Genomic DNA, 15325 nt, shown 5'->3' on the forward strand with positions numbered 1-15325 from the left:
TCTTTCGACTCCGCCACCTACCCAGACCCCTGGAAGTACGCGGAAATCACCGCTCTCCTAAAAAAAAAAAAAAAAGCCAGCCCGTAGATCCTCTCCAACTACCGCCCCATCTCCCTCCTCCCTTTCCCCGCCAAGGTTGCAGAGAAATTAGTCAACACCCGCCTATCCCACTTCCTCGAGGCAAACAACACTCTTGACCCCTCACAATCCGTGTTCCGCAAAAACGACAGCACGGAAACCGCCCTCATCACATGCACTGACGATATCAGGACCAAAGGCGACAAAGGCGAGACCGTCGCACTCATCCTCCTAGACCTCTCCGCAGCCTTTGACACCGTCTGCCACTGCACACTCCGCACACGCCTCCACAACATAGGAATTCGCCACAAAGCCTTAGACTGGCTCACCTTCTTTCTCACCGACCAGACCCAGAGAGTCCGCCTTCCACCCTTCCACTCCAACACTACCAAGATCACCTGCGGAATCCCCCAAGGATCCTCCCTCAGCCCCACACTCTTCAACATCTACATGATCCCCCTAGCCAACATCCTCCAAGCACACGGAATCACTATCCTCTCCTATGCAGATGACACCCAACTCATCCTCTCCCTCACCTGCAATCCCACCACTGTCAAAACCAACCTACACGCCGCTCTCCTCGACACCGCCAACTGGATGACCACTAACCACCTCAAGCTCAACTTAAACAAAACCGAGATCATCAACTTCGGCCCCAACAAAACCACATGGGACGACTCCTGGTGGCCCACCACCCTAGGCCCGCACCCATCCCTGCAAACCACGCATGCAACCTCAGCATCATCCTCGACCCCTCCCTCTCCATGACACAGCAAATCAATGTTCTAACCTCCTCCTGCTTCCACACACTCCGCACTCTAAAAAAATCCTTCAAATGGATTCCCCCAGAAACCAGAAATACAGTCACCCATGCACTCATCAGCAGCAGACTGGACTACAGTAACGCCCTCTACGCCGGCACCACACTCAAACGCAAACTCCAGAGAATCCAGAACACAGCCGCACGCCTCGTCCTTGGCCTCCCCCGCCACAAACGAATCTCACCACACCTCAAATCCCTTCACTGGCTCCCCATAGACAAGAGAATCACATTCAAGATCCTCATCCACGCACACAAATCCCTCCAAAACACCGGCCCAACCTACCTCAATGAAAGAGTTAACTTCCACACTCCCACACGCAACCTCCGATCAGCCGACCTCGCCCTAGCCACAGTCCCCCGCATCCAACGCACCACCACAGGAGGCAGGTCTTTCTCCTACCTCGCCCCCAAAACCTGGAACTCCCTCCCCACCGACCTTCGCAAAACCAAAGACCTACTGGTCTTCAGAAAGAACCTCAAGAAATGGTTGTTCGTTCAGTGACCCACCCTGTTTCCCCTCCCCCAGCACCTTGAGACCCTCACGGGTGAGTAGCGCGCTCTACAAACTTTTTTGATTGATTAATTCCTGCACCTGGCTAGGTGCTGTAGGGCGATATATGTTTTCTGGCAGGAAGTTATAATGCCGATTGAGGAGGCTTCGGAACTCGAATTGGAGGCAACAACGATGACCTGTCTTTTGGGAGTGGTGCATAAGCCGTGGGGTAGGGGGTTTGTGTACAAGATGGTGCAGCTAGCGTTGGTACTGGCCAATCGTAGAGTAGCGATTGGCTGGATGAGTACGCAGACCCCTTCAACTCCTGGCTGGCTGCAAGATTTGCTGGATTGGGGGTGGCGGAGGAGCAACATATGCGCATGACAAGCAGCGATGAGAGGGCACTTGCTGATGTGGCAGCTTGGGGTGCACTGTTGGAGCAGTTCACTGGTGAGGAGGATGTAGGTTTTGCAAGTAGCGATGAGGTGATGGGGATGGGGACACATGCCCCCCTCCTTGAACAAGTGGTGACCAAATATGTAGTCGATATATTCCTATATGCTTAAGTTATTTAACGCCTGGTCTCGTTAGGATGTGGTGTGGGTTAGTGGGATTAAGGATAAGATCAGTGTAGTGGTTATGACTTCACTGACAGTACTCTGGTGTGTGCGCCCTCGGGCATCATTATGTATCGAAGACATCTTGCTTTGGTGTAACCTGCACTGTATTGATGTTAATGTTGGTTTGCAGTTTCTTAAACTAAATAAAAACAGATTAAAAAAAAAGTGTACCTCTGTTTGACCTCAATTATTGCCCTGATGTTACACCCATGATAACTTTGTGATACTGATAATTACTACAACTAAAAACGTGCTGTTCTTCATTAAGAATTGAGACTAGATGTGGGGTTTGAATATTTAACAATATTGTTTCTATCAGGAAGCAACTCCCCTGGCTGCAACTACAAGAAGGTATAGTTTTAGAAAGTCAGCTTTGCTTAGAAGGCTGTGCATGTGTTTTGCCCCTCCTATAGAACTTTCAAATAAAAATATCTTCTGGCTTCAGTGGGTCTCTCAGCAGGGACATCAGTATCACATAAGGCAATGGTTGTGGCTGGCCAGAAAGATCGTTTTTGCACATTTTAGTGGTGGACAATGCAGCATGAGGATGTAGAGGTGACGGTGTTCAATGCATGATTGGGTGTGGAAGTGCCAGTGCAGTCAGAAGTGCATAAGGATGTGTCATCATAAAGGCAGGAATCATAGGTGTCTGACAAAAGATCTTAGTACAAAAATACAATTGCTTCACTATTGAACGATAAACATTAATTCTTAGCCATAATTAAGTCTGTGTTATGTAGGTGAAGATTTTTCAGGGAGGCAAAGTTGTATTGAGTCTCAAGAAACACCAGTAAAAGGGGCGGGGGTCCAAAAGTCATAAAAGTCCACCTACTGGTTGGTATGTAATATGAAATGTTGCACTCTAACTAGAATAAATCCCTCCTTCCATGTTGTAACACCTGTGACTGTGTTACCATTTTTTAGTAGCAGGAAACAGAGACTGGTTAAAGCAAGAGACCTGTGAGGTCTTTAGTTCTTAGGATCCCCATCCCAAAGGTCTAGAACAGGATGGAGCAACCATTTCTAAATGTAAACAAACCCTGTTGATCTTCTTAGGTGTTTCCTTCAAGCAACACATATAACTACCATACATCCATGCAGAGAGTTGAACTCTGATAAGCCTGGTTCAGTACTCCTGAGAAAGGACTGTCCAAGGTCACCAACTCAGAAGATGTTGTGAGCTCATCTGCAGCCACCAGTGGCTTCTACAAAAAAGCTGTATGAAACATAATCATAAAATGGCTGTCATGGGAAATTAATTCAGAAGCCACAGGAAAAGCTTTTGCATACTAACGTTTGAATGCATAAACTGTAATCCAGAAGATGTACTTCTTCTCACTTTTCTCATCATAAAGTAGTGCCACGCTGACTCAAGGCCTCTCACTCATGAAAGTGTGAGGTGGTTTTTATTAGTACCATCTCTCATAATTTTAATTTCACAAAAATTATTGTGTTCATTGTCATTTGCACACAGTACTTAAGCTGCTGTGCTTCGAGATGGGTTCCTACATAAGGATCAGTAGTCACATACAAGGTGAGCAGCTCACCATAGAAGTTCGGTAGTCTCTTCTTATTTCAGAGAATTCCAGTCTACAATGAAGAGTTTACCCAAGGGCTGGGGACTAAAAAAGAGGTGCTTACTTTCTCTAAATATTTTGCCAACAAACATATTAAACTTTATCATAGGATTAGCCCCAGAAATGATCTATTACAATGTGGCATAGGCCTAGGGTGTTTTTCCAATATCACCTGTGCACATTTTGACAGATGGACAAGTGCCACAGCCCAGCCAATAAGGGGCCCAAACTGAGAATTGATTACTGCATTTCATGCATTTCTTAGACAACTAGAGATGGGTGTAATGAGCTCAGAAAATAGGATGTAGAAGCTGGCAAAGTCAAATAAGAATTCCACATTTATCCTCTACATTCATATTGCCCTTTACGAGTAGGAAATGAAGTGGAACCGACCAGAATGGATGGAAGGCCAAGTAGACTACAAGAGTTGCGGGTCCTCGGCCCCCAGTATTAGTGTGCTTCCAGAATGTTTTTCACTTTTTGAGTAGCTGCATCAAGTGCCTTTTAATTAAAGAACGGAAATCCAACACATAGAAGTGCAAGAGGATTGGGAGCATAGGCGGAACGAACAGTAAATGCAACTTTTTACCAACAATATTACCCACACAATAATGAAAACATTACTGTACAATTATTTATTTTGTTTGCCTCTAGTGATGATGCTTCCAGTGTCAGCCTTGTAACTGAGCAGGTTTTACCCAAGTGCACTGCAGAGCACGATTTTATTTTACTACAACCTACTTTGAGCTATAAAGCAAATGTCCTAATATTTTCTTTAGGGCAACATGATACAACCCTTATAAGAACACCACCACTACCAGATGTGCAGGAACGAATTCTTAATAAATAAGCAAAGAAGTGAAACATAAAAACTTAATAATGGTAGATTGTGCGATATATATATATACAAATTGAAACATATATTTAAGGATGTAATTATAATATTAGGGAGGATACAAATCCCAAAATCTTTTCTGATTTGAATTTTCCTGCAGAATTTGTGATGAGTAGCAACATACTGTTGATCTGCCCACATTCCATTGTTGTTGAAGTATACTTGCATATTAATTAAATTGCTGTTTTACAGACATCTTCTATACCTGCAACAGAAGTACTCCAATTCTCAAAGCAGGATGGTTTAGATGCTGTAGCACAAGAAAAGAGTGTTCTATGTACGTCAGTATAGTTCACATTTTTGGAGCAAGAAAAACTCCCTTCAAAGTAAAGAATTTTCAGTTAGGGAAAAGCCAATCCAAATAAATGTAGTCATGTGTGATGATTCACATATCTTCTGAGAATCTAGCATAATAATCAGAAATGACTCAAAACTATCTTACCTTAATTGTGTTCTGCAAACTGAAGACTTCACTATTATCTGTTTTGTCGGTTCCTTGGAATTTTGCTGACTAATAATGATGAGAAACCAGATTTATTACATTGTTTTAACAGCATAAAATGTGTAATCAAGAAAAAGAAACACTAACAAAATACAAGTGTTTTAAAATATAAAAAAAGCTACTTACCTGCAACACTGGTTCTCCGGCTGTGTAATCTTTTAAATTGTCCACCACGAGAGTAAGTTTACTGAATAAATAATGGAAGATTCTATGCTGTAGGAACTGAAACTAAGAATCAAACTAAGCAAAACTGACAATCACATTAAGTCTTTGGGAATTCTTATTAGTGAGATGGGCATGACTCAACAGGTTTAGGGAACATCAGGTGGCATATTTTCAGGAATGGAAAGGGATGAGATAAACTCAGTGATAAACTGTGAAATGCTCAAAGTCCAACCTTGATTCCCGAAAACATTCTACACCTATCAAATAAATGGATAAATAAGATGTCAAAACCCAATTAAGCTAATAGGGTTACCCAGTAAATAAGAAACCAATGAAGATGATATTTCGAACTCCACAAATTAGACTTGAGACTGCTGGAGGCACCACACAAGTAAGGGGGATATAATATTAATATTTAAAAAATCAAACACTGAAAAGCTATCCTATCTTTTTCAGTTATTAATCTATCTTTTTAACCTATAGATATTTTGTTGATTTTTGAAGAACACAGAACGAACAGGTTGAACAGTGAAAAAGCAAAGCTTATATCTTGGTCTAACTATTACTTTTTGTGGGTTAATTTCTTTGTTAAAATATTGATGCCTGAATACCAGTCTCCTTTGCACGTACACAAGCCAGTTTTTAAAACCAACAACTTGGCAGGAGACCATTCTGCATACAGTGCTTAGAAATGTAATTGAAAATGATGATCTTTTTGTTTAGTGTTATTGATTCACCAAACATCAATAATAATGTATTTTTATTTATTTGTTTTTTTACAAAGAATTTCAGTTGTACATTTGAGAAATGTGTTTTAGATTGCCTTTTTCTTTACCATATTATCAACATTTCTCGATTATAGAAAGGTTTGCTTTTTAAAATTATGTCATCTTCCAGCAGTGCTGATGGAATATGTTGAGATAAAAGAAAATGAAAGATTCACACAGTAAAGCAGATTTTAGTCCACAATGCTGATTCCAGAACCTTTTCATAACAGATCTTGCAGGCAGATATACATGTTAGTTAACTATTAACTAAAAAGAGATTATGGTCTCTGAGGAATCTGTACTTACTGAATAAAGTACTTCCCTAGCTGAGAATGAAGGCCATTACAAATTACCTGCATCATCTATTACCTCAATATCTAACGATTATGACTTAATAGGAACGTGAACATTGGGCCAACAAAGGAATGATCATTGTATTGTGTTGTATTATAGCATTTATATACCATCTGATACCACTGACAAGGCCCCAAGTGTTCATGTTCTTGGCATTCTTTCAGAGTGTATGGTTAAAAGAGTGCAGGATGTAGTTTGTCCTAAATAGAGGTGTTCTGTGAAGTGTGTGAAAATCAAAGATGTTTGAAACAGGGTACGGCTAACTGGTAGCTGAACATAAGCATGATGGCTTGCAGAGCAATGGCAGATTTGAAACAGCTGTGCATGAGTTTACTAATTGTTTTCTGTGCATCAGGCACCATGACCATCTACACACGCGCCCTCCTGGAGACACTGATGTGCTCTTTACCCGCTGTACTGACAACTAAGCGGCAGGGCAGGGGCCCAGAGCCGTTAACTGTCACAGGAGCCTCAAGGGAGGTAACCAATGCAGTTGCGCAGTGGCCCTTTCAAGAGAGAGGGTGCACCCCTGAATTCCCAGCCCCATTTGCCCCATAGGCGGGTAGAAGACAGTCACTCCAGAGAGGGTGCCTTGCGCCTTCACACGAGGCTAGCCGCGAGGGACTGACTGCCAAACCCTCTGCACCACCGCCACAAGGGGACAGAGCGACAAGGCCCATTGGCCCCTGCTTGACTCGTGGTCTGCTCGTGCCCCCCAGGTGGGGGCCAGGACAGGCCACTACAGAGAAGTTACTGCCTGATCCTGGCGACCCTCACCAACGCCACTGGGTTTGGTGTAAGGACTAGTGGCGAGGCCTGTAATGGATAGCTGCTGCCACAACTGATTATGCCACCAAGGCTTGCATATGCCCTCTGGGAAGACTCTGGGTGAGAGGGCGCTAACTCCACTGCACACTGAGCCTGCTGTGAGGAGAGTCACCTCCCTATCCTGACCACATGCTTTCAGCAGCCCAGGGAGAGGAATTATCGACTATCTGCTCTTCGTCGCAGGCTTCGCTGACATTATAGCACCTCTGCTATCTCACCTGCACAGTTCCTACAACTTCTGTCCCTCTTGCCGACCTGATGATGGGCGAACCAGACAACCACCAGGCTAAGCTGGTCTTCAATAAGTCAGGTACTGTAAGAACTGCGGAAGATGACACCTCTGGCGAGCCCGCTTCTGATAGAGTTCTGGGGACTTCACTGGTGCCTTGGAACCCAAGGATATGAATGTCGAAGTTTGCAACATCCTAAAAAGCATGTACAACAAGACATGCTGACAAACCACCTTGACCGCATTTGTAACCGCATTGATAAACATGATGAATGGCTGACCCAGCTGGACCATAGAGGATGGAGCGGCAAGAAGTAGGGAACAACTTCTATGCAGAGAAAAGGTTCTCAAAGTTATCAAAGCCAAAAATGAAGATTTGGACGCTCACTCCAGATGCAACAACATCAGAGTCCTGGGCCTCCCGGAGTCCACCGCCATGACCACTGTGGAGAACTACATGGATTCAGTCCTCCACACCCCATTTGGTGACCACTTGACCACCATGCCCTCAGTAGTGCGTGCCTTGGACCCGCATCACACTTGGGGGAACCCGGAGTAACAGATCATAGCACAACTGCTCCATTACAGGGACAACATCCTGCATCTCGCAAGCGGAATAGGAGAGATCAAAAAGGCAAGGTAACAGAATATTGATCTACCCAGATTTCACCCTTGCTGGCCAGTCAGTCCGCAAAGAATTCCTCCCCCCAAGGTGACTACTGGTGAAATTAGGCATCTCCTATGTCACCTTTACCCAGAGAAGCTTCGAGAACCCTCAACGGCAAAACTCACTTTTTTAAGGATCCTTAACTGGCCTTTAGATTTTATTGCAAGTACTCCTGGACGTCCCAGGAAGCAGACTCACAAGCTGTTAAAGTACTGGACAGCAGTCCCATTGACAATGATCAACATCCTAACTGTAGCGCTCAATACGCCTACTCCGGCCACCTGTCCACAATGCACGACAGGGAGAAAGCCCGACACTCTGGACAGTCTGCGGGGTGAGACCCACTACGTTTTCTATTTGTTCTATTGTTCACGGGGAATGGATTTTCTTCAACTGGTTTGGGTTGTTGAGGTGGGTGGGGAGTTGTAATGTTGGGTTACATGCTTGCCTGAAGTTACCTTGCTTCTCCTCCTATAATCTTGCATACCACGCTCACGCACCCTGAGCATACTGGACTGATCATAAGGGACCTTGACTAAGACATGCCCGCCCAAGATAGTTATAGGTTTCTTGCCAGATCCACCATGTTTATGACTGGCGTTACACTACTGACCTGGGTCATCCAAGGGTTGAGTGACTCAAGAAAGCTGAGACAAACTTTTGGCTATCTCCGTCGTCACAATGTAGGCATTGCACTATTGCAAGAGATCCATCAAACAGAGCAAACTTGAGAGCAGCTACAATCCAGATGGATCAGAGAAGCACACCTCTCCTCATACTCTTCCTACGCATGGGGTGGGATGTGGGGTTTGCTGTGATATTTAGGAGAGGGCTGCATGGGCGGATGCTCAAGTCTTTGACACACAGAGAGGGCGGATATGTGATTTTACATGGGATCCTCTTAGGTAAGCGCTGCATTGAAATTGTCTGTGTGGACTGCCCAAATGTTGACTCCTCAAGCTATGTTGCTAACTTTGCGGTGAGACAGTTGTACTGAGCCACAGGACAGTGTTTTGGGGGGGTGACTTTAATGTCATCGTACACTCTCAAACTGACAGATTCTAATCCAGCTGTCGCACACATCCTCATGCTGAGGCACAGATACACACCCTTTTGACTAATCAGGACTTGACCTTGGGAATGCCAGACATTCCCACACGATCGAGAACACTTCCCAGGGAGCTTGATCACAGATTACAAACCAAGTTGGACATTTTAGTGTCAAGCAGCTGGCCAGAACGCTTTGGGAACATGCATTGGTGGCCCTGACCTTGTCCACAGGTGGGGGTTGAAGGGGAGGTCTGGGTTTGCCCTTACTTCGCAACTTCACCCAAATGCACTTAGTTATACTCTCTTTCATTCCAAGATATGCAGAGCTATCGTCAAATACCTCTTACACAACACTGGCACCACAGAGTTTTCTGGGAGGCCTTCAAGGTATACATCTGTGGGGTAATCAAATCGAAGCAGTTCTGCATCCTAAGCAACCTGCGCATGCGACTAAATATGTTAGAGTACAAACTCAGTGAGCTCGAATAGAGCTACTTTGACAATGTACCTAGCACAGTTCCGAAACAAATTGCCAGACTATAATCAAAGTGGAGACAGTGAAGTGTGCTCCCTGCACAAAAAGACCACTGCCTGACACTTTGGTGAGGGGGAAGAGCAGGTCAGACCCTGGCAGCATTGCTCAAGAAGAGATGGATTAGTTCATACACTGCTGAACTGCTAGATACCGCTGGGGAGCTTCAATACACCTCAAAGAACATTGCTCAGACTGTGCTTAGATTCTATGTCAATCTATACACCTCACAAGAAGCACGGATTACTTTGACTTCATACACCTACTCTGGCTTGACAATAACCACAGACTTCATTTAGATACTTTCTTCACCACAAACAATAACATCCAGGCCATCTGGAGCATGGCAGCGGGGAAGGTTCTGGCCCAGGTGGCTTAACATCCTAATTCTATAAGCAGTAAGTGGAGGAGCTATTGCCCCACCTGCAGGTAATGTAAGAAGAAACTAGAATAGATGGTCACCTACCACCCTAAGGAGGAAGGCCCTTCTGGTCATGTTCCTTAAGCCAGCGAATGTGTGTGACTCACATTGGCCCCTTTCTATGATAAATGTGGGCAATAACATTCTGGCAAAAATGATTGCTGCTTGCATCCTGCGCCTCCAACCTTCGATTGCGAGGCTGGAGCAGTCAGGATTGGTCTCTGGAAGCTCAACAAGTCACATTCTCTGCACCCCCTTTGCTTTACTTCAGACACTAAACCAACAGCTTCCACCCATAGCAGAGTTCCTCGATGCAACCAAATATTTTGATTCACTGAAGTGGCCTTCTCTGTCTACACTCACACAGCACATAGCTTCGGCCCTTCCTTTCTCCACTGAATCAAGCTCCTGTAAACACACTCTACTGTCAGATTCCATACTAATGGAAGTGTAACTGGCCCCATCACCATCAACAGATGCCAGCTCTCCCCGATCCAACATGCCATTAACATGGCGGTACTTGCAGCTCACCCATGGCTGTCAGTGACCTTAATTACATGACACAAAGACTAGTTGTCTCCATTTATGTGGACTACGCAACTATTTATGTGAGAGACCCAGCCACAAACCTTGCACCTATGCTGCGTGAATTCATCCGCTTTACAGAAGTAACTGGAATTGCCATCAACTGGTCAAAATCCTCATTCTTCCAACTCATTGAGTGTACAAATCGCTTTCCCTCTGAATAACTCGATTGGACAGATGACAGGGTATGATATCTCAGGATCCAGATCAGCAGGGGTATTACTCAACTCTGGTGAGAAAGCTATGACAAAACAGCAGAGTGACTAGAGGAGTGAGTTCCTATCTGGACTAGATATCCATATTCACTCACGGGTGGGTGGCAAATGCAAAATTGGTGGGGCTGCCCAAGCTCCTTTATTTGTTTGTGAACATTCCTATCCCACTCACTGGGGTATTCCTTGCAATTTCTTTTAATTGAGTTTGCGTGGGTGGGCAGACAACTGTGACTGACTTGGGCGGTACTGACACTGCCCTGTGAACAAAGGGGGGAGCATATGTGCCCCTGACATCGAACTGCATTCTACTGTGCGCAGACACACTATGCAACCTATAGGATACACACCACCCAATATCGACCCCACACTGTGACAGAGAACGACAACACAGGCACATGACCCCTGCACACAGCCATCTGCACCATACTGGCATGCACGTAGGATGGATTTGACATGAATCAGTCAATTGTCTGGGGCTGGAACTACCTCAGCCACAGAGCCTCTATTCTGCCAGGCTCCCAATCGCTGGTCACCCTACACTGCCCACTGCAGCACAAGTTCGTTCCATGCCAGCTGCAAAGGTTAGGTTTGGGGATCATGGGAGATCTCTCCCCAAGTGGCAAATTCCTATCCCTGCAAGATCTGCAGACCAGCACCTATTACATAAAACTAGACTTTCTCCTATACTACCGGCTGCGCAGGGTCTGCTTCTGCACATGCAAGCCTGTGACACTGCACACTGTAAGACTGTGTGCTGGATGCCCCCTCCTCTAGGAGAATTATTGCATGCATGTACTCCATAAGGCCTCTCTGCTTAAACCTAAGACACTACAAACATGTCAGGCAGACATTGGAGGTGATCTAACAGAAGAAAAATTGAAGTACAGAAGTACTTGCATGCTCTCATCGAATTTTATGTTAAGACTCATACATATAACATTTCTACATCATGTATATTACACACCAGTAGGTGTGCAATGGATGGGCCTGATTTCAGAGGCACGTTGAACATATTGCGGGGCTGCAAGCGCTGACTTTCTGAACCTCAACCTGGGAGTGCACAAAATAGCTGAGTATTGGACCGCAGTCCGTAACTGTACAGACTTGGTGACAGCAACCTCCGTGCCCCGCACACCACTCACTGCCCCTATTGGGATAGATCAGGGACATCCCGCCGGCCGCCGCTGTCTGACGGCAGTGATAATACTCATTGCAAAGAGAAAGGCTGCAATACCCTGGTGGAGACGTAACAGCCCCTAATTTGACGGCTGGCTCAAAGATGTGACCTGTGGCCAGGAAAGGCTGGAGGGATATTGAGCACTGATGCCCACGAGAACTAGTCTTAAAGACATTTGGAGTCCCTTCAGCACCTTCTTGATACTTCAGGTGATCGAAAGCCATTTCACCAACCCAGGACTGTGCGCCCATACCACGTATAAAACTGCTGTAAATGCATGCTTGTCCTGCCTATCTTTCCTTATTTGATCAAAGTGTTAACCCATCTATTATGTAACCAACAAAGTCACCTATGAAATAATGGGAACTGCAAAAACAAATAAAAAAAAAAATCATGAACAGGTACCACCAAGTCTTCTTGCCATTCCAATGATTAGGGAAATACATTTGCTAACTTATTTCCTGCAATGCTAAGTAACTTACCCCTGTACCCTCCAAACACCCCAAAACATCTAACACCTTACCCTATGATTCGCCATCTCTACCCTCTTAACCCCTTACTCTTTAGCCCTTAGGCTTGCCCCTAAACCTTAAAGGTTTACCCTTAATCCCTTGCCCCAGTACTCTCAACATCTCACCTCATATCCTTAATTTCTTAGTTCTAAACCTTTCGCCACTCTGTTTCATTGTATACATTACAATGAAACAATGAACAGTGAGATGGTCTACAATGAAACTGCAGTTCACAAGGAAAGCCCATGATGAATGGTATGTTCCCTCTTCTGGAGAAGCCTCAGCCAGCTCCAACAGCAGAAACCATTGATCCACCATATAATTACCAGGTCACCGACAGGTATCATCATCCTGGAACAACAGAGGATGCAGGCAGCCGCTCGAGGCAGAACAACGTACAGGTGGTCGGCCTCAAGGAGGTGGAAGGGGGTAGAGGGTCCAAACACAGTAACATATGTTGAAAAATGGATGGTGGCTCCTAATAAATGGTAGGTCAACTAATACTGGATTTCCCTGCCCAGGTGGAAAAAGGAAAACAGCCCTGATGCAGGGAGAAAATCCCCTGCAGGATAGGGCAATTTTTGTACTGAACCAAACTCCTACTTTGGGAGTGTGTTTCAGGAAACAAAGAGTAACCAGTAGAACATGGCACCCACTCAACATTCTGCTCTACCTTCAGTGCATTCACTGCACCAGTGGATGTTCTAAACAATGTTGCTGTGTTACCCCGTAAGTGTCCTTTGTTAAATGGGTCCTTCTTCTGTCTTGTTACATTTTATGAGAAAAAGAACATTACAATTTTGAATTTCTTGTTTCTGGTTGATTTTTGTTTTTGCCCATGTACATAAATAATTTTTTTAAAAGGTGTAACAAAAAATAACCTTTTACTTTACCAATGAGGAATATTCTTTGATTTTCCTAACGACTGGACTGTAAGTGCAAGCTCCTTCTTCCATTCTAGAAGAAGGTTAACCAGGAGAATATCAAGACAATTGTGGATCCAATCAAGCAAACAACAAGCACAACAAGGCATGATCCCTGTTTTGGACACAAAATCAATGCAGGAATCCTTACCAAAATAGGGTGATGATCTCCTATTACTTGCTCTGCACATCTCAGACTGGGACACTGCCTATTCAGCAGCAGTCTTACCTCTCATAGAAAGACATTTTAATTTACCAGGAAAAGGGACATTAATTTTCTGACAAGGAGTTATGCATGATGCCGTCCTTCTAGCTTTTGAACACTATGACAACATTAACCAGTGGGGACAGAACCATAGTTAATAACGACATTTCAACTTGAGCACCTCTTTGGTCTCATCACAACTGCACCTTGTGATACCTTTTATAGTTTAACTGTGGGCAGGTTGGATTCAAGAAGAATAAAGGCAATGAAATGGCCAGATTATTGTAATATCTGGAAATGCTTTTGAGAGTATGATGGAAAACTGGAAAGTCCACGGGCACAGGAAGCGTCATTCTTGCTCATCCTCTGATGTAATAGCAAGTAGAAAAGCCATCTTCCCTGCACATGTTGCATGCCTAATTTGTGTTCAGGCTCAAATGGGCACCCTATACGTTTGAACCATATTCAGTTACCAAAGAGGGGTGGCTTTCTGACAGTTAAATCAGCCAAATGTACTTTAATAGAAGGGCCATAGACCAATAGATTGACTTGGACCTAGGGCTTTTTGTAAGATTACATTTTGCTTCAAGTCTGTGCTTCTATAACAAACCGATTAGCCTGACACAAAGTCAGGTCACAAGACTGGCATGGAGTCAGTCCACCTGCCCGGCATTGAGATGAGTTAAGTATTAATGGTGGTTCCAGTAGGAGGTAACATGAGAAGTACCTACTTACCTGTATTTCTATATTTGAATCACTGTGTACCTACAGAGATATGCACCTAGGCCGTCTGAAAAGATGTGTTGGGTTGCTCTGCACAAACGCATCTCTGTAACAAATTAAATGAGAAATTCAAGCTTAAATGAGAAACTCAGTTTGAATATCAAAGAATAAGGAACAATCAGATAATTTGGACTTAGACAACCAAAAACCTGTACATTGGCCCTGGTATTTTTGATCTTTTCCTATCTGGCTACAGTGGCAATATTATGAAGTATGTTAAGGAACATGTTTGCACTAGAGAGAGGAGACTCTTCCCTTTTCGCTCTTTGATCTTCCCTGCTTTTGCCTGGCTCAAAAATTCCAAAGCATTTAGAATCAAGACTGAAACATTTATGGATCTACCACCATGATGTAGGGGTGGTCTGCTCAGATCTACTGTGTGACTTTGTTACTAAGTTAATTTGTTTCTAGAGAAAAATACATATGTGTACCGGAATATCAATGCGACGTTGCACTTGTCTCAGGTCCAGACGCATATGTTTCGTTCCTCTTGGTGAATATTTGCTCAAAAGGCATGTGGAGAAATTGTCATACTCATTTCCAGTCAAGGATCATTGGGACATTCAGATGCTACAAGGACAACTGCTGTCTTCTAAGGGAAGAATCTAAACTCTCAAAGGGTCATACGACCAGTTGAAGCTGCTGACCTGCACAGTGATTCAGAATTCACAATAGGTATATGCTGCTCGCAGTGGCATGAAGAGACCTGGTAAGCTGAGAAACTGATAAGTAGTTGGAGGAATCTCAGTCAACTTAACTGATGAGCTGGAAGTATCCTTTGTGTAGGAGGCAACATAGTTGGAACCTTTAGTCAATATGTTGTCTGGAATTCTATGAGGAGAAGCTGTCTACATTTAGGTACGTAGCTTTTTTGGTCGCAAATGACCCATTCGCAGAATCGTGCCATTTCTGACCAAAAAAAAA

General features: G+C 44.3%; 1 protein-coding gene across 1 annotated transcript in view; it reads right to left on the minus strand.

Annotated features, from left to right (window-relative positions):
* Positions 1–15325, minus strand: part of TRIP11 (thyroid hormone receptor interactor 11) — a 354044-nt gene that overhangs the window by 239745 nt on the left and 98974 nt on the right. Inside the window, exon 5 of the mRNA XM_069208196.1 lies at positions 4929–4997. Within this exon, the coding sequence (XP_069064297.1) occupies positions 4929–4997 (69 nt within the window). The remainder of the gene's footprint in view (positions 1–4928; positions 4998–15325) is intronic.

This window comes from Pleurodeles waltl, chromosome 9, assembly GCF_031143425.1.
Source record: "Pleurodeles waltl isolate 20211129_DDA chromosome 9, aPleWal1.hap1.20221129, whole genome shotgun sequence".
Classification (NCBI taxonomy): domain Eukaryota; kingdom Metazoa; phylum Chordata; class Amphibia; order Caudata; family Salamandridae; genus Pleurodeles; species Pleurodeles waltl.